The sequence below is a fragment of the Harmonia axyridis genome, chromosome 2, assembly GCF_914767665.1.
Source record: "Harmonia axyridis chromosome 2, icHarAxyr1.1, whole genome shotgun sequence".
NCBI classification, from domain to species: Eukaryota; Metazoa; Arthropoda; class Insecta; order Coleoptera; family Coccinellidae; genus Harmonia; species Harmonia axyridis.
In genome coordinates, this window is record NC_059502.1 from 58,499,192 (window position 1) to 58,518,632 (window position 19,441).

The 19,441-nt window shown below is 34.0% G+C and overlaps 1 protein-coding gene across 1 annotated transcript in view; it reads left to right on the plus strand.

Moving 5' to 3' along the window:
• Nucleotides 1–19,441, plus strand: part of LOC123672114 — a 55,885-nt gene that overhangs the window by 28,516 nt on the left and 7,928 nt on the right. Inside the window, exons 3-4 of the mRNA XM_045606104.1 lie at nucleotides 14,578–14,649; nucleotides 16,457–16,750. Of these exons, the coding sequence (XP_045462060.1) occupies nucleotides 14,578–14,649; nucleotides 16,457–16,750 (366 nt within the window). The remainder of the gene's footprint in view (nucleotides 1–14,577; nucleotides 14,650–16,456; nucleotides 16,751–19,441) is intronic.

The window sequence follows — 19,441 nt, forward strand, 5'->3', positions numbered from 1 at the left end:
TTCTGTCACCAAGTCAGTGCTTTTATGAATTTTTATATTTATTATCCTCTAATAAGATCGAACTATAGTCTAGATGGATATTGATTGATGGATAAATATTGAATGAAATATTATTATTGAATTGAAATAGTAAGCCAAATTGCTATCCATTAGCCATATGCGATATTAAAAATACTATTTGAATGACCAGAAAATTTAAGCATTAGTTCTTGCAGTCTGAAGGTGAAGGTCTTCATTCTACTTACATAAAAATCGAATATATGGCACAAATACGATGGATTATTGGATTTTATGACACAAAATCAATATATGTAAATAGGTAGGTGGACAACTTAGCTATGATAAGGCGATTCCATTCATGAATCAGAATTAAAATTCTTGAATATGCAGTTATAAGTACATCTCATCTCACAAGCTGCTCAAGATTGTTTTATCAAGTTACGCAAACGCAGATCGACATAAATGATTACATGAGATCAGTAACGACGACAAAGAGATCTGAAAAAACACCACGCGACCGTTGGTTGGAAATGAAGCTGAATTCATTAAAATAAATCACTAGTTGATGATATTACCGGTTCTGTGGAGTGCCCGAGGTATATAAAATAATAACAAGAATTTAAATGGGTGAGGCCTGACATGGTAATACCTGCAGACCAACTTCAACGGTCTGGAATAAATCAAACGCGAAAAGAGGTAAGAAATATCGAACAGGAGATGTATCCGTTGTGATTTGCTGAAATTTAATTTTTACATGGAATAATCTTCTTCAAGGTGAATTTTTCTTTCGATGGTCGTTTTTTGTGATCACTTCTACGAGAAATAACACGATCAGGAGACTTTTCTTGCAAAATTATGATTTTTTCGTTGCTTGTGTGGCACGTAGCGCCGTCTTGAAAGTAAATATCATCCACATCAATATTTTCCAATTAGGCCCATAAAAAATTATCATAACTCGCTAGCGCAATGCTTGTCACAGCCTCATTGTTGAATTAGTAAGGTCCAATATTCACACCACCATTTCAAAACCGCACAAAACTGATGGAGAGGCTCTTTATTATTGGATTTTCCGAGCCCCAAAAGCGACAATTCTGCTTATCAACGTAGCCTCCGAGGTGACTCTGGGCCTCATCACTGAAGATGAAAATCCAGATCATTTTGATGCATTTCAAGAACCCAATCAGCTAAGAAACGACATTGCTGATGATCGACCGAATTGAGTTCTTGTATTTACTAAAATTCAAAAGCCTTAAGACCGGAGTCTTTTTGCAAACTACGGTGTGCTTCATTTATGGAATGTCCAATTCCCAAGATCGATGAGGAATCGACAAACCAGGGTTTTCGTCAACACAACGGACTATACCAGCAAACTAGCCATATTCTGAGTTCTTATAAGCGACGCACACGGTTTCTATTCTTCACATCATCAACTTGTCTCATGAGCTCAAATTTTTCTACCAGTTTCACTATATTGCTGGTCGAGAATAGTACTTTTGTAAACTGTAGCTGCAAAATTTTCACTATTCTTGTAGTGAATTTCAACATTTTGAATGCGTTATTGAAGCGTGTATAGTTCCATTTATAGTAATGACGTAGTTTTTCTCTAATTCTGTGGCTAATCCATCCATTCTGCCACATCTTGCAGAACAAAATTGTGGGAGAATATCTCAGATTCGCACAGATGTCATAGTTATACAGGGTGTTTTTTTAGAGCTATAGAACTTTAAATTGCAATAAAACAACGATGGATTATTCGATTGACATGAATTTTATTTATCCGCAAGATAATCTTGTGGCATTACATTTTGAATATGATTTCTGACATATGACCGCCACGGCTGGTTCGGATGTAGTGCAATCTGGACGTCCAATTTTCGATGACTTTTTCCAACATTTGTGGCCGTATATCGGCAATAACACGGCGAATGTTGTCTTCCAAATGGTCAAGGGTTTGTGGCTTATCCGCATAGACCAATGACTTTACATAGCCCAACAGAAAGTAGTCTAGCGGTGTTAAATCACAAGATCTTGTAGGCCAATTCACAGGTCCAAAACGTGAAATTAGGCGGTCACCAAACGTGTCTTTCAATAAATCGATTGTGGCACGCGCTGTGCGATATGTTGCGCCGTCTTGTTGAAACCATAGCTCCTGGACATCATGGTTGTTCAATTCAGAAATGAAAATGTTAGTAATCATGGCTCTATACCGATCACCATTGACTGTAACGTTCTGGCCATCATCGTTTTTGAAGAAGTACGGACCAATGATTCCACCAGGCCATAAAGCGCACCAAACAGTCAGTTTTTCTGGATGTAACGGTGTTTCGACATACACTTGAGGATTAGCTTCACTCCAAATGCGGCAGTTTTGTTTGTTGACGTAGCCATTCAACCAGAAGTGCGCTTCATCGCTAATGGACGTAGTGCGCGATACGTTTTCCGCACAGAACCATTATTTTCGAAATGAAATTGCACTATTTTCAAGCGTTGTTCAGGTGTGAGTCTATTCATGATGAATTGCCAAACCAAAATGAGAATAAATCACTTGACAGCTGTTAAATCGGTCGCCATCTTGAACAGCAATGCCAAGTTAAAGTTATATACCTCGAAAAAAACACCCTATATTTTATTATTATATGTTGGTACTCGAAACTCTTCTGTCACAGATTCATGTATTATCTGTCAAATTTGTGATACCGAAAACAGTTCTGCCAACCAATTTTCTTCAATGCAAAAATTACTAAACGATATTTAATGGAAATATTCTACTCTACATTCTACAATTCTTTCATATTGATATTTCAAGTTTCTAGGTACAAGGCGTTCGGTAGTTACCGTATTCATGTCTGGCCGGACGGATACAATCGAATTTGAGTACAGATTCGACATCAGCGACTCAAATCTCATCATTCGAGACCATCTCCGGGTCAAAATTCAAAAAACTAATTTTGATAAAATGACAGAATGAAACTAAAAAAAGAAACAAATTAAGATAAAAGAATATTATTTTCTTTTCGTACGGAATATATCGATTCTACTCATGAGCAAACAACTACAAGAGTAGTACCATATTCGCTAGAAAAAGCGCTCAAAAGTATTGAGACTTGAATGGGTATTTAAATTCATCTATAATAATCTGCATTATTTATAGCCAGAGTATATAATTATCTATTGAGTAACGTTTTCTTGGTGCATCTTTCATTTTCTTTCTCATTCTTTTCCATCAATTGCATATATCATTGACTTTCGAGGAATTTTAGATTATCAATCAATCAATCAATCAATGTTATTTATTTTACCAAATTCAGTACAATAATTTTCAAGAAATACTGTCAATTAAACCAATGGTTTGTGCCTGACAGTAACAATCATTACATCTAAACAGTTTCAAAATCAACAAATATACATGAATATACATATATATATATTTTCATTTCACTAGCTCATAATTATACACACATATTCTCCTATTTATTATTTCCTTTTTTTATTATTTTCTCCCCATTTTATTGATTCCCCCCTATTTTTGTTCCTCCCCCTATCGACAGAGATGAATGCAGCACAGTACAACTCAAGAATTAAGAATTGTGTTTTTTATTTTTCTGACAAAATGTCTGAGGTCACTTACACGCTTTATCTCCTGAGGTAAGGCGTTGTATAATCGTATACCTACGTGTGAGGCATGTTTTTGAGAAATTGTTTTCTGTATTTTCGGCGTTTTTATTTGATTTTGGGATTGACTTCTTGTGCTATAAGTATGCTCATACCTTACATAATCTACACGGTGTTTATATATCATCAACAGAGCATTTTTGTGGAATAATTGTCCAATTGTGTACACTTTAGCTTCATTGAATAGAGAGTGAGAGGGGTATAAACGATCTTTTTTCATTATTATCCTCAGAATGAATTTCTGAGTGGTTTCCAAACTTTCGAGATGAGTTCTATAAGCTGCCCCCCAACCAACTATACCATATTCCAAAATTGACTGCGCTAACGCAAAATAAATTGTAAATATTGTTCGTTGTGATAATATATTGACTAACAGTTTGAATTTTGGTAATGTACACCTAAGTAATTTTACTATATGTTTAATATGCTCATCCCATCGTAGCAATCGGTCTATGTACACGCCCAAGTATTTTATCTTACTGGCTTCTTCGATAAAATTCCGACAATCGCAATTATGGTCACAGTTCTTTTTCTTATGTATTTTAATGGTTTTTATATTTGGATAAGTAGACTCCGTCAACGTAAAAGTGATAAATTTCGTTTTCTGAATATTTAAAGTTAACAAAATATTTTCCATTTCCCTACAAATAACTGCCAACCCCTCCTCAGCTTTTTTAGTGACTGATTCCCACGTATCATCCACGAATATATATGAGGTATCATCTGCATAGGCCACAACTTTGGTATCCGAATCAAATTTTAACGTTAGTATTTCATTAATATATATATTGAATAACAAGGGTCCCAGGACTGTACCCTGAGGAACACCGTAGTTGATTATCTTTGCATTACTCTTCACATTATTGACTTTTACTATCTGAGTTCGATCTTTCAAATATGTTCTGATTAGGTCAGCAGCTATACCTCTAACACCGTACTGCTCAAGTTTCTCAAGTAAAATGTCGTGAGAGACCGTATCGAATGCCTTTTCCAAGTCTACAAACATTGCGATTACCTTCTTGTTTCTATCGATAGACTCGTATACAGTTTTTGTGACTTCGAAGATGGCATCACTGGTACTAACTCCAGTCCTGAACCCGAATTGTCTATCTGATAGTATTTTATGTTTATCAAAGAATTCAGTAATCCTTGTTTTGAGACATTTTTCAAAAACCTTAGCTATGACACCTATTACAGATATGGGTCGATAATTTCCGACATCAACCTTAGATCCCTTTTTAAAAATTGGAGAAACAATGCTCTGCTTGAATACTGTCGGAAATTCGCCCTTCATCATAGACAAATTCAAGATATATTCTAGGGGTTTCAAAATTTGAGAGGCTATTTGCTTAAGAGTATTTGGTTGAATGGCATCTGGGCCTGGGGCGGCATTGGCTCTAAGCGATTGAATTTGATTAAATATCTCTCTTTCAGTTATTGGCGACAAAAATAATGATTGTTTGACCCATTTATGTTTGATATTTGAGTATGTTGATTTATTAGATTTTTTAATTTTCTCGGCCATATTTGCTCCAATACCACAAAAATAAGTATTAAAATGATTTGAAATATCAAAATGGTCAGTAATTTGGTCTCCGTCATTGTTTACCACTTTTTCTATCTTCATTTCTCTTTTACTTTCTCTACCTGTTGCCTGATTCACAATCCGCCACAATTTTCCGACATTGTTAAAACTTTCATCTAATTGGCTCTTATAATAAAAATTTTTTGCATTTCTAATTAACACATTCAACATATTTCTATATTTCCTCAATTTCTCCTTCAGTTCCAGATTGTTAATATCCCGACTATATTCTCGATACATTTTTTCACGTTTTCTTATCGAGACTACAAGACCGAAAGACATCCAGGGTTTAAGTGACCTATGTTTTTTTTTTATCGTGACTTTTTTTGCAACCGTGGAATCATTTATATGTTTCAATAAGATCGACAAGAAAATCTCCGTTGAATCATTAACTGACTCATTTTTATATAAACACTCCCAGTTTTGAGAGTTCAGTTTAGAACGCAATGATTCATAATTAATCTTCCTAACGATTTTATGTTCCGGTAAAAGTTCATGCGTGTCCTGCAAATCGCTCCCATAAAGTTTCAAAAATATGGGAAAATGATCAGTAATATGATATTTAAGAACAGCAAATTCGATTTTGTCACAACTGCCACTGGAACATTTTACAAAAAAGTGATCCAGGCACGCATTACCCCTAGTGGGTGTGGAAAGATAGTAAACAAAATTGTATGTATGCAAGATGTTTAAATAGTGATTTGTGTCCGACGAAAGAGGGTCGAGTATGTTGATGTTAATATCCCCCGTGAAAATAGTAGTGTTACTCTTCTCTAGGTGTTCTCGCAGAACCTCCGATAAGTCGGCAAAAAACAAATCTATATCCGTTGATGGAGGTCTGTATAGAGCAAAAATATCATAATTTAATGATTTTTTGGAGCAGGATATTTTCATGAAAACTATCTGTTGTTTTTTGATCAATGTAACCGTATGTGAAATATTTTCTTTGATAAATGCGATAGTACCATCGTTTTGGTTATATTTTGAACCACTATAATAAACAATATATCCTGGTATACTTAAAACATTCAAATCATCCACCTGCCAAGTTTCCGATAGAATTAAAATATCATATCTGGATTTTATTTGTTCCAGTAATATGAGAAAATCGTCAAGATTCTTCGATATACTCCTTATATTCAAATGACATACACTTACATAACAGGCCTCATCCGACAAAACATTCCCATTCAATTCATCAACCGAATCAAGCTCAAAAGTGACCGTGCTACACTCATTCTCTGTCAAAATTTCAACTTCCTCAATATTCAAAATGCAGTTGTATTCTCCCAATGAACTAAAAAAAGAAAAAATTTTCATACCCATATGGGCATCCTGAAAACGAATTCTATAATAAATGATAAAAAGAAAAAGATTTTACAAAAATGGTTCACTAAAAATAATCAGATTGAATTCAAATGTTCAATTGACAAAATATTTATGACATGTTTGTTCGATCTAACAAATACTCTGCCGTTCTTTGTCCAAGTATTGGTAAAAGAAAATTTTTTTCCAGCTTCCTCTAATATCTTGATTCTTATATTGGTGAGATCTTCCTTGATAACTATTCCTGATCCCTTTAAATTTCTCTTGGCGTTGAAAATTTCCATTCTTTTTCTGTGATCGTGCAACTTCAATAATATACCCCTTGATAATTATAGAAATTAAGGAAGAACATTATTTTATTAGGAGCATTGAAGTCGATATGCAATTGAAACATTTACTTCTTGGCGTGTGAGTGAGAACCGAGAAAATTTCACATAGCTTTATTGTTTTCACTTCACTTTGTTTCCATCATATATATTTGGAAGAGCATATAGGGTGTTCTGCAAAAAAATGAACCATACTTATGGTTACAGTTTCGTCGTTCCCGCGATATGATTTAAAATAGTACCTGTCAAAGAACTGGCTGGCATTGGCCATTGAAAAGTCCGCTAAAAGATGATGAACGAAATCTACCTTTGTTATTATGAACATTATTATTAAAAACACAATTTGTTGCATACTGACATAGTATACAGGATGTCCCGGGAGTAACTGTACCTACTCTAACCAGAGGTAGAGTAGGACTAGGTGAGTACGAATTGAGTGCAAAAAATTAATTTCTGCCTTTCCTAAGAAATCTACAGGGTGAGTTTGCATATTCATGGAAATAATGAAACCATCATCAGAACTAAATTTATCGGCGGAATTTATTGGAACTTGGGATGTTATTCACACATGCCGAGGTCGAGTGAGGGACAGGTTAATTTTTACAATATTCCAGGACCGGACCCATTATTTCTCATTTGAAGTGTTCAGGTTGAAAATATCACTTTGTATTTAAAATCATTGTTCATATTTTCAATAAGTACATAGATTCAGTTTCAATACGCGGTGTCACCCAAAATTGTCACATCTTACATTCTTTCTTATGAATTTTTGAAATTGTACAAAGTTTGAAAATTTTTATTTATTCAGGAGTGAGGCATCTCGTGAAAGTCGCGAATGAATATAAAGATTAAAAATCTTCTTTAAAACACAGTGAACGGTTAGTATATGATAATAATTTGATAATGAATTAAATAATTTATCAGTGAAACAACAATAAGAAGCAGAAAAAAATTATACCCGAAGGCAAAATATGAATTGTTTGAAACATAAGCTTTCTTAGGAAAGGCAGAAATGAATTTTTTGCAGTCAATCCGTACTCACCTAGTCCTACTCTACCTCTGGTTAGAGTAAGTACATTTACTCCCGGGACACCTGTATATGGTATAGCCAGTCTAGATGAATTTATTGATGGTAAAGACTGGTTCACTTTGGTATAATTAGTAGTATTTTGCAGATATTTCATCGAATTAAGTTATCAGCTATATTTGGACCCCAAAATGCAATAACACAGTTTATGTTCTGTTCCAATTCTATAATATTGATTGAATATAATTTTTTTTTATAAAAAAACAGTTATCAAATAATGTCTGTAAATGGCTTTGGGAGTAATACTGTGATCATCTGAAGAGTGGTGTCATGAATATCAATAACATTATTTGATCAAATTATCTGGTTGCGGATTTCTGAAAAGCAATAATCATTGGTTCATAATCATTATTATTGTTCAAGGAAACTGCATGAAACTCTGTCTATGCATCCATTGGTATTTTACTCCTAGACGCATGACGTCAAAAGAGGAAATAGACTTAGATATGGCATTCAAACATCCCGCAGGTAAATGCCTTACCAACCCAACTGAATTCTAATGACATAGCTGGTCGTGATTACTTTTAATGCATTGCGCGCTTCTTTCTTTTGGCACCTTAATAGATTTGTGAACTTGCCTTACTTATAAATTTTACAGTAATTATATCTCTAATCAGTTATCCACCACTTCTCGATGTTCTATTTGCACATACCACCTGTTTCAACTATACCTGATTTAATATGCACGGCTATATTTTGTTCAACTTAAATGCTGCAGCATCGTCTTTTTTGGACAAAGGAAATCACAAACGTTATGAATTATTGTTATATGTATTACAGTTACTGATCCATTTAGTAAATATTCAAATGAATTGATATCAAATGGAAATAAAATGATAAAATGACAGGAAATTTTATTGGCATTATAGAAAATTTGGTGTGAGAAATTTGTGTTCCTAGACATACAAACATCGTCAAAAGTCTTGCCCCCCCCCCTAGGTTTCTCAAGGAATAAACAATCTATGTTCTGAAATTTAAATATAAATAATTTTTTCACATAAACCCAAATCTTTGGAATTCTTGTATAGAAGAGGCCTAAAATCATTAGGGAAAAATAACAAATAATATGCAGTTACTTCCAAAACTAAGAATCTAAACACGTTGGAATTGATAAACCAAAATGGCGAGTCCAATCCAATTCACTATGTGTCTTGGAGATTTAGAGAGCGATATGATAATTGTGGTAAACTAGTATGTGTATCACACATACATTGACACAAAAAATATTTGCTTTATTGAAGGCCAGAAGAAATCGACTGCAAGACCTCCCAAGAATTAATTTGTTTCGATAGAGAACGTTTCTTGAAGTATCAGTATGCATAAAACGAAATGAAAGAAAGGTTTCTTGAGAATAGGGAAAACCTTTATTCAGTGGAAATGAAAAAACTATTATATAAACTATATGAAGAGACGAACAATTCATCTTAATCGAGCAAGAATATTCAAACATTAGTCACATGAAAATTCTCTGGACAATATCATATTCATTCTGTATTCTCAATAATAATTAACTTTTGGATTCAGACCAGGAAAAAGTTAGCCTCTTCATAAATTTTGAGGAAGCTTATGGAAAATTTCTCGATTCCACTAAACCTAAGTTACTATTTTTAGGTTGCGGGTATCCTATTAACTTTTTGACTCTTGACACGATATCTGTTATGTGATTTTTTTGTGAACTTATGACTTTCATAGGAGAATCTCATCTTTTTGATATTGAAATTGAGTTTTACTGAATTTTATTCTTCCGTAGTTGATATCTGGGTCTTTTATGTATCTTTGACAGGCTTGTGGTCAACTAGTCTTCGAAGCTCGTTATTTGGACGTTAACTTAACCTTTCAAAAATCTTCTGAGCCTTTCGATCCAAAAACTCTGTGACAGTTTCCCATTCTCAGTATCTGTGGATTTCTTGATTTAAAACGAACCACATCATATCCATTACAGCTCTTATTTTCAGTCACTTGTATTTTCTTGATATGGTTTTTGTCATGCTACCGATCTATATATTAGATGAGGTTGTGCAATGATTCTCAGATACCTATTTTGATTTGGATCTTTATTTCTATAAGTGGGTAGTGGGTTTAGTCTGCCCATTGCATCTAGTATTACACCAAGGTATTAGACTTTATTCTCCCCTTTTATTTCGTCTTCATCTATCTTCAGATTTGAGTTCACCTCTAGTCGGAGAGAGCCTGGCTCTTTTTGCCGTTTATTTGAATTTTCCATTTGCAGTTCGTATCGTCAAAGATGGAATTCGCTTTTGAGGACAAACAGCCCCAAATATGCGAATTGGTAATGAAAAATTTCATGAAAAGGATATGGTACTGCAACCATAGCCGTGGCGGCCATTCCATTGTTAATGACATACTTACTCTTCAAATGAAATAAACATCCATTGATTTATCTTAAAATATACTAGTTTTTTTTATCAGTAGATTACTTCTCATTGGAATACCCTTTATTTATGAATGAAATTAAGCAAGATAATCGGCTACATTGTCTTATTGATTTTTGTAAGGGTGTTTTTTTTTCGAGGTACATAACTTTAAGTTGGCATTACTGTTCAAGATTGCGACCGATTTAACAGCTGTCAAGTGATTTATTCTCAGTTTGGTTGGCAATTCATCATGAATAGACTCACGCCTGAACAACACTTGCAAATAGTGCAATTTTAATTCGAAAATAATGGTTCTGTGCGGAATACGTATCGCGCACTACGTCCATTAGCGATGAAGCGCACTTCTGGTTGAATGGCTATGTCAACAAACAAAACTGCCGCATTTGGAGTGAAGCTAATCCTCATGTGTATGTTGAAACACCGTTACATCCAGAAAAACTTACTGTTTTGTGCGCTTTATGGGCTGGTGGAATCATTGGTCCGTACTTCTTCAAAAACGATGATGGCCAGAACGTTACAGTCAATGGTGATCGGTATAGAGCCATGATTACTAACTTTTTCATTCCTGAATTGAACAACCATGATGTCCAGGAGCTGTGGTTCCAACAAGACGGCGCAACATGTCACACAGCTCGTGCCACAATCGATTTATTGAAAGACACGTTTGGTGACCGCCTAATTTCACGTTTTGGACCTGTGAATTGGTCTCCAAGATCTTGTGATTTAACAACGCTAGACTACTTTCTGTGGGGCTATGTAAAGTCATTGGTCTATGCGGATAAGCCACAAACCCTTGACCATTTGGAAGACAACATTCGCCGGGTTATTGCCGATATACGGCCACAAATGTTGGAAAAAGTCATCGAAAATTGGACGTCCAGATTGGACCACATCCGAGCCAGCCGTGGTGGTCATATGCCAGAAATCATATTTAAAATATAATGCCACAAGATTATCTTGCGGATGAATAAAATTCATGTCAATCGAATAATCCATCGTTGTTTAATTGTAATTTCAAGTTCTATAGCTCTAAAAAAAACACCCTTTAGTTTGCATACGTGAATTTTAAGGATTGAAACTTGGCAATATCAAAAAATAATTTTCTCGAAAACAGAATAACATGAATACTGATATAGTCATTTAATTTTCCAAAGAATTGAAGTATTCTGTATGAAATTTGAATTTTATTTTCTGAGTAAGAAGAACTTGTTCACATACGAGTTTGCGCAAATCTAAAAATATTCTTCGGACTCTTCACTTCATATGTCGAAGACGTCTGTCCCATGTCGTCCCACAGTCAATCAGCGGTTTGCCTATAACGATATTGAATTCTGAAGCGTTGTTCCATTCCATAATAGTTATAAATTTTATCAGAACGTTTGCCAATCATTCCGGTTTACGATTCCCATTCAGACATTAATGAAACCAAACTGGAGGTTTGCTATCGCTTGCGGGAAAAATATCGTTTTAGTCATTCCAAATATGAGTTATTCATTCCCATTCAACACAATGCACATGCGAGATAGATCGGATTGCTGCATATATAGATTTTAATCGAAAGGATGAATAACAGCTATTAAAAAGTTTTCTCGTCTATACTGTAGGCTTCTCATTATTAGGAATCAATAGGATGGTCCAGAAGTATAGTTCAAAAGCCTTATTTATCCAAATTGGCAATTCGATTCCCATATTTTTATTTTTGGACTCTCAAAAGCTTGCTTTAGAAGAATTTTAAAATGAAATGAGTGATATGGATATCATTGGTATTAGATCTAATACGCTGCAATATCTTAAATTTTATACTGAGAATAGTTTTCATGATTCTTTTGCGAGGCCCTCAATTATTAATGATGATTCACGAAGACCATTGGTTGGAATATTTCGAAGAAAGACTCGAGATAAACACTTGAAAATTTATAGTTTAGCTTTGTTGGGAGAAATAAATTCTTGGAAAAAATCTTTAGATGCGTTTGACTTCCGGTTTCATAGTGAATGGAAACAACTATCGTTCAATGTAACACCCAGATTTTTATTCTCATTTAATTCTACATTCATTTAATGTATCATTTGCGTATTTTTTCCATGAAATTTGTCTGAAATCTGGAAAAAACCTGAAAATTTTTTCAAATAGGCTTTATTCCAATGTTAATAACTTAGGTAGATAATAATTTTCTAGCTTTTATTGAAAAACATACCAATGCTTCTCCGTCGTTAATTAAAAATTCAATCGAACATACAGGGTGTTTCGATTCCAATTTCAAAGTCAGCCATGAAAAAGCCCTCAAAACTAATTTTTTTCAAACTTATTTTCTTCGTATTAGTCAGGTTGTATACAGGGTGTCCCGTAAAGACCACGTCAAACCGATGGAGAATTTAGATCAAAGGATAACCCACCTGCTATTACAAAATTCCCATTATAAAAGTCTTACCGTTTTCGAGACATATTTTTTTTTGAGAATAATGAATTTTTGCCCCTTTCAATAGTTTTGTCCTTACGGTTGGTACAATTTTACATCTTTTTGGTTAATTTTTTCAGAAAAATATTGCTGAAGAATGATTTTAACGTTTACATTAAAAACATCCTCCGAACATTTTAAAGGGGGGCTATGAGAAATATTTTTATTGGAAATTTTGGTAGTGGATTATTTTGTTCATGAAGTTTAGCCCATCGTAGTGGAAAAAAAATGTACCGAGCTACTGCTGCTTATTACACCTATAAATTGTCTATTTTATAGTGATTTCAAAGAGTTATCACACAAGTCATTTGTTATTCAAAGAAAAAAGATATGGCTGTTTTTATCCAAATGGATACGTTTCTGACAAAATCAATTTTGTCAATTCTGTTAAGAAATCTTCGATATTGCATTACTTAGTGAACAATGGCAATTGTTTACGTGCGAAAATATTATTCGCATAATTATTCACCTCAACGAAATTCAATTTTGCCGGCAAATTTTGCGGAAACATCATGCAGATCCAGATTTTTTCAATAAAATCATTTGGAGCGAAGAGTTTTTCTGTACTATAACTATATCTACATAATTTCAAGTGTTTATCTGGAGTCTTTCTTTGAAATATCCAAACCAACGGTCTTCGTGAATCACCCTGTATATTTAAATCTTGATATTCAAAAAATTGATTCCTCGCTCATCACTTGGTGAAACATAAGAAAATAAATAAGACACTTGACTTTATTTTCACAATTTTCAAGAATTCCATAAAAATTGTGAAACATATAGTCAAGTGTCTTATTCATTTTCTTTCATTAATACTTAATAGTCACATACTATAATTGTTTTCTCCTTGAGATTAAACTGCATTCACATAATAACTACATGAATTTTGTTGATTATCTAAATATGGCTAAGTGAATCTTAAAAGTGCATTTAACTCTTTCTCTTTCGGCTAACCCTCTCTGTTTCTTCCTAATCTTTCGAAGTATGCACTCAAATTCTGTTGACATCCTCTGTCTAGAGCATGTCGAGAATTTTCGTCGTTTACTTCATACAATAATGGTAGCGTCCCATTCTTCGCCATTGTTCAAACTCTTTCCGCCTGGAATCTTTTGCATTCTACTTTATTCGCACTCCAAATATTTCCAGAGGCTATCTACTTCAGCTTCTGGCATTATTCGTCGATAATATCTATCAGGTATGCCGTTTAGTTGATTCTCGTGTAAATCCCGTGGTTAAGTCGAGGGACTGTATTTGAAATAGGTTCGAATCAGCTCTTAAAAAAATTAAGATAATTCTATGAAGGAAATAATGAAGAGATTCGGCCAAGTCAAAATGCTACAATGTGGTTAATATTTCGACGTATTTTGGCACTTACTTATGGCTGGGACTGATCCTCGCTGAAACTCAGGAGCATAATGAAGAATTCTTCTCAGAGTAGAATCGATCATACAGAAAATAATAATTGTAACAAGCTATTCATTTCTTACTGTCGAATCTGCAATATATGAACTTAGCAACTGGAGGTCTTAATTTTTTTTATATCAAATGAGGCATTCGAAAATATAAGGGAAAATATAATAAACCATACCTATTGTAAGAATTGTGGTATTTTTGACGTAATCTAAAGTGAAGAAATATTGAATAGAGGATAATACATTAAATTGATTAAATCATTCCTACAGTAATAATAATTGTTATATGGAATAATAATTATACTTTTCCATTTCAGAGCATCTTATTCTCGAAACCGACCCAGAAAAAGGAAAGACGGAATATGCATTCGATAATCCTGGATTCAAAGGTGAGTAAAATAGTGAGTTTCTTCATTTTTTCCCAACTACAAAATTTGTTTTCACGAATGTCCATCAGCATTTTTGCAAATCAATATGTATATTGGAGAATACCTACTTTTCGATGCCTAATCCACCACTACCAACAAAACTTCAACAAATTTGCTCTAAAAGGATGGGCTGGTGCTATGAACATGGAACAAAAACATTCTACAGGCACTTTTTCAGTAGAATCTATTTGTGTAATTATTTGTTTTTCATCGCAGTTGGTTTCGAAGTCATTATATAAACTTTTTTTTTAATGGAAATCATACAAATTACTAAAACACATGAAATTTATTTTTTCCTTCTTCAAAAATATATAACATGCTATGAACATCTCTTATCAAACTATAAAAATCATCAAAAGTTTCAGTTTCACATGGCAAATCAACCAGAAGCCTATCCATGATAATCTGTTCTGTGTGTGGCCATCAAGGTCTCCGGATTTAACATCGTTAGGTTACAACATTTATCAATTTGAAAATGTTAAAATTTTCAAAAAATCTAACGGTGTTGAATCTGGAGGTCTTAGTGCCTACCGAATATTTTTTTTATTATCTGAAGTTAACAGATTATCATATGTAGGCACTTGGTAGATTTGCCGAGTGAAACTGAAACTTTTAATGATTTTTATAGTTTGATGATGAATGTTATATATTTTTGAAAACGGAAAAAAAGCGATTTAATTTTTAATCTAATTCAATTTAACGATAATTTTATAGCAATAATAATTTCAACACATATATAGTCTTTTTGATTAAAATCTATATACAGGGTGGCCATTTGAAAACGAAACAGACGAGATTACAGACGAAATAAAGTTTTTCGATAGAAATGCTCGGACAGGTCGATTTCTGTTTCGAGGGGGACAACTTAAGATGTAGGTTACGGACGCATAGCGCTTCAACCCTTGCTACTACAACCCTCACCCCCAAATTTTGAATAGGAAAGATGGGGTGAGTGATACCTCATTTGAAAGTTATTTTTATACTGATTTCAGCACAGTAATTGTTTTTTCATTTTATGCATTAGTTCTCGAAATATTCTTAACTAAGTATTTGAAAATGAAGTAGTGCTTTCATGGCACTTGTAGTGTTTTGTGAAAAATCGACATTTTGAGCTTCAAAACAACCATGACTGTGGCTTCCTTCCTAACTAACTAACGCAAGAATATTTCGAGAACTAATGCATAAAATGAAAAAACAATTACTGTGCTGAAATCAGTATAAAAATACATTTAAATTGAGGTATCACTCACCCCATCTTCCCTATTCAAAAATTGGGGGTGGGGGTTGTAGCAGCAAGGGTTGAAGCGCTATGCGTCCGTAACCTACATCTTAAGTTGTCCCCCTCGAAACAGAAATCGACCTGTCCGAGCATTTCTATCGAAAAACTTTATTTCGTCTGTAATCTCGTCTGTTTCGTTTTCAAATGGCCACCCTGTATATCTTCACAAGGCTAATGACCGTAGTAGTCGATGCCTTCAACAACAAGAAGAAAACACATGTAATACAAATTTTTATCAATGTTACAAATTTTATCAAAAATAACAACTAAATATTATTCCTTTAAGCACCTAGGTGTGTCACACCTGTATGTGCAGTTGTTATAGAAATTTTTATGATTTACATTGAAAAAAAACACAAGTTTGTATTATAACTTCAAAACTAACTTCAGTTAACTACAATAAAAATTTCAAGCTATATAAAAAATTAAAAATTAAAAAAATCTAAAATAATTGTTGAATCGGTTCATAGAATACTCAATTCTTTCCAGATGCTACACTTGCGAAATCTCACGAGAAATCTCCGACCAAGAACGAACTCGAAAGAGAAGAAAAACAAAAACGGTCCAATTGGCCGAATATATCGGCACATACCACAAAAACAGAGAAGAAGAGAGCAAAAGATGATTGTTCTCCTGCAGAACAGGAAGTCAAGGTTATATCTTTGAAGAGTCATGACTTCACAGGGCTTGGTTTCAATATATGTGGCAACATGAAAGAAGGAATTTACGTTAAGGACATCTTACACAGGGGACCAGCTTCAGAGTCTGGAAAGTTGAATACTGGTAAGGAGATATTATTTTCAATGAAATATTTCCAATAAAAATGAATCAGAAAAAGCGTTCATTTTTTTGCATTTGTTAATAGGTACTATTTTTGATCAACAACTTTTGATTATTTTCAATTTGATGTTTTTTTTTCGCAGACAAATTTTCTGCGATAAATATGCAAATGGTACATTAAAGCATGGTAGAATTCAATGAGTAATATGATTACGAATAGAAAAACTTACTGTTACATTTAAAAAACGAGAGTTTCCGGTACAACCGGAAATCGAACGATTCTGAAGTTTTTTCAAGAATTCATCTCTCCCAACAAAGCTTTATTATAAAATTTCAAGTGTTTATCTCGTGTCTTTCTTCGAAATATTCTAACCCACGATCTTCGTGAATCACCATGTATATTCACTCAACATTTCAGCAGAATGTCGCGAATTATTTATAAGGTAAAGAGAATATACAAGAAAGACGTTTGTTGAGGAATTCATGAAAAAAATAAAAATTTATTCTTCAAAAGTTCGAAAATATCAAAGAAAATACTAATTCCATTCCTAATAGACCGACACATTCCAAGAGGGAACATCACCACGTCGAAACGAAATTAGAGATATTTCTTCCTACAAATCACCGATTTTTATGGGGTTTTCACATAATTTCCCCAAATATTAATCTACATTGCGAGAAAAAAAAAATTTGGTAACTTTTGGTTTCTCGCAAAAAATTGATGATATGAACAAAGTAGAGCACAAGCACTGATATATTTTTAAAATATTCGTGAAAAAACGTACCAAAAATCATTAAAAAGAGGTAAAACTATGATTTTATTAAGAAAAAATTATCGACCGTCGTACAGTGCTACCCTCTACTTATTTGCTACGAAAAAAGATGAAGTGAATGTACAACTCCGTATACCGTACCAAGTTTGGTTATTGTAGGAGCGGCAGAGGGGAAATGAATGGGTACCTAATGTTTGACTGAAACGCAGAAAGCCACGTGGAGGTAATCCCTCTCAAAATAGATTGTTTTTCTTCCATGATTTGGGCCGACATTATGTAATGTTCTAAATAGAAACATGCATTTGTCATTTTTAAAAGTGATAAATCTCATTTTATCAAAAGTATCACTTAATTCTATGTTTCGTAGCATGTCACTTATCCGGTGAATTGAGTAATTGTATTCTATTAGGTATTCTGAATAACTGAACTTTTTAATGGCATCGGTTGACATAACAACTTGTTACATCGTTTTTCATCAAATAAAACATCATTTGTGTCCTCGCTAAAGACTGCAGGTCAAAGATCAATAGACAAATGTGCAATATTTGCAAGAAAACCAACCATAGGAAGCACTTTAGTGAGAAGAGAGAAACGGATATAAGACTATAAAAAACGGAAATATGGGACACATGGTCTCTTCCAGAATTAAACTAGATCTCCACAATATATTTTGGTAGTAGTAATGATATAATCTAAAATGAAAATCTTCCCAAGCATTTGGAAATAAATAGATCGTAGATGTCATACAATAAGCTTAAGTATTTCTAAACATAATGCCATCGAATTGTGTCTGTATCATAAAGTTATTCTCGATTAAACATGTCAGCTTACGATCCAAATTCTCGTCATTTGAGAAAGGTTTTAATTTTCTGTTTTAATATGAGGTAATCTGCTGCTGAAGCTCATCGAATGCTCTCAAATACCTATGGTGAGACCGCTATTAGTGGAAAAACGTGCAGAGAATGGTTTCAACGTTTCAAGAACGGTGATTTTGACGTCGAAGACTAACATGGCCGTAGAGAAGGTTTTCGAAATGCAGAATTGGAGGCATTACTTGATCAAGACTCGTGTCAAACGCAACAAGAATTGACATTTTGAGTGACGCAACAAGCCATTTCAAAACGCCTGAAAGTCATGGGAATTATTCAGAAACAAGGAAATTGGGTGCAGTACGAGTTGAAGCCGGGATATGTTGAACGGCGTTTATTTGCTTGTGAACAGCTGCTCGCAAGGCAAGGACGGGAGGGATTTCTGCATCGCATTGTCAATGGAGACGACAAATGGGTTCATTACGATAATCCCAAGCGCTGAAAATCATGGAGATATCCCAGCCATGATTCCACGTCGACGGCCAAACCAAATATTCACGGTTCCAAGGTCATGTTCAGTATTTGATGGTGGGTCCAGCTCGGCGTAGTGTATTATGAATTGTTAAAACCGACTGAAACAACCACAGGCGATCGTTACCGAACGTAATTAATGCATTCAATCCGAGCATTGAAAGACAAACGGTCGCAATACAACGAGAGACTTGATGAAGTGATTTGACAGCATAACAATGCTCGATCCCATATTGCGAAAATGGTCAAGACACTCGGTCTATCACTTGTTCCGATCAATGGCACATTGCCTGGCTGACTAGCACTTCCGGTCTTATGAAGAAGTAAAAAATTGGATCGATTCGTGAACAAATCACAAAATTAACATTATTGATACACAAAAATACGACTTAAATTTCCCTGTTCAAAAAAAATTCATGGTAAGTAACCATGAAAATTTCCCTAATAACCGACTTTCTTCTTTTCCTCTGTCTTATTCAAATTGAGAACTCTATTGTGCTAAGCCAACTCTCGTTGTAGCTATAGAATACGAGAATGCAATCACAGGAATGTTAAAATTCACAAAAGTCTTGAAAGATTTC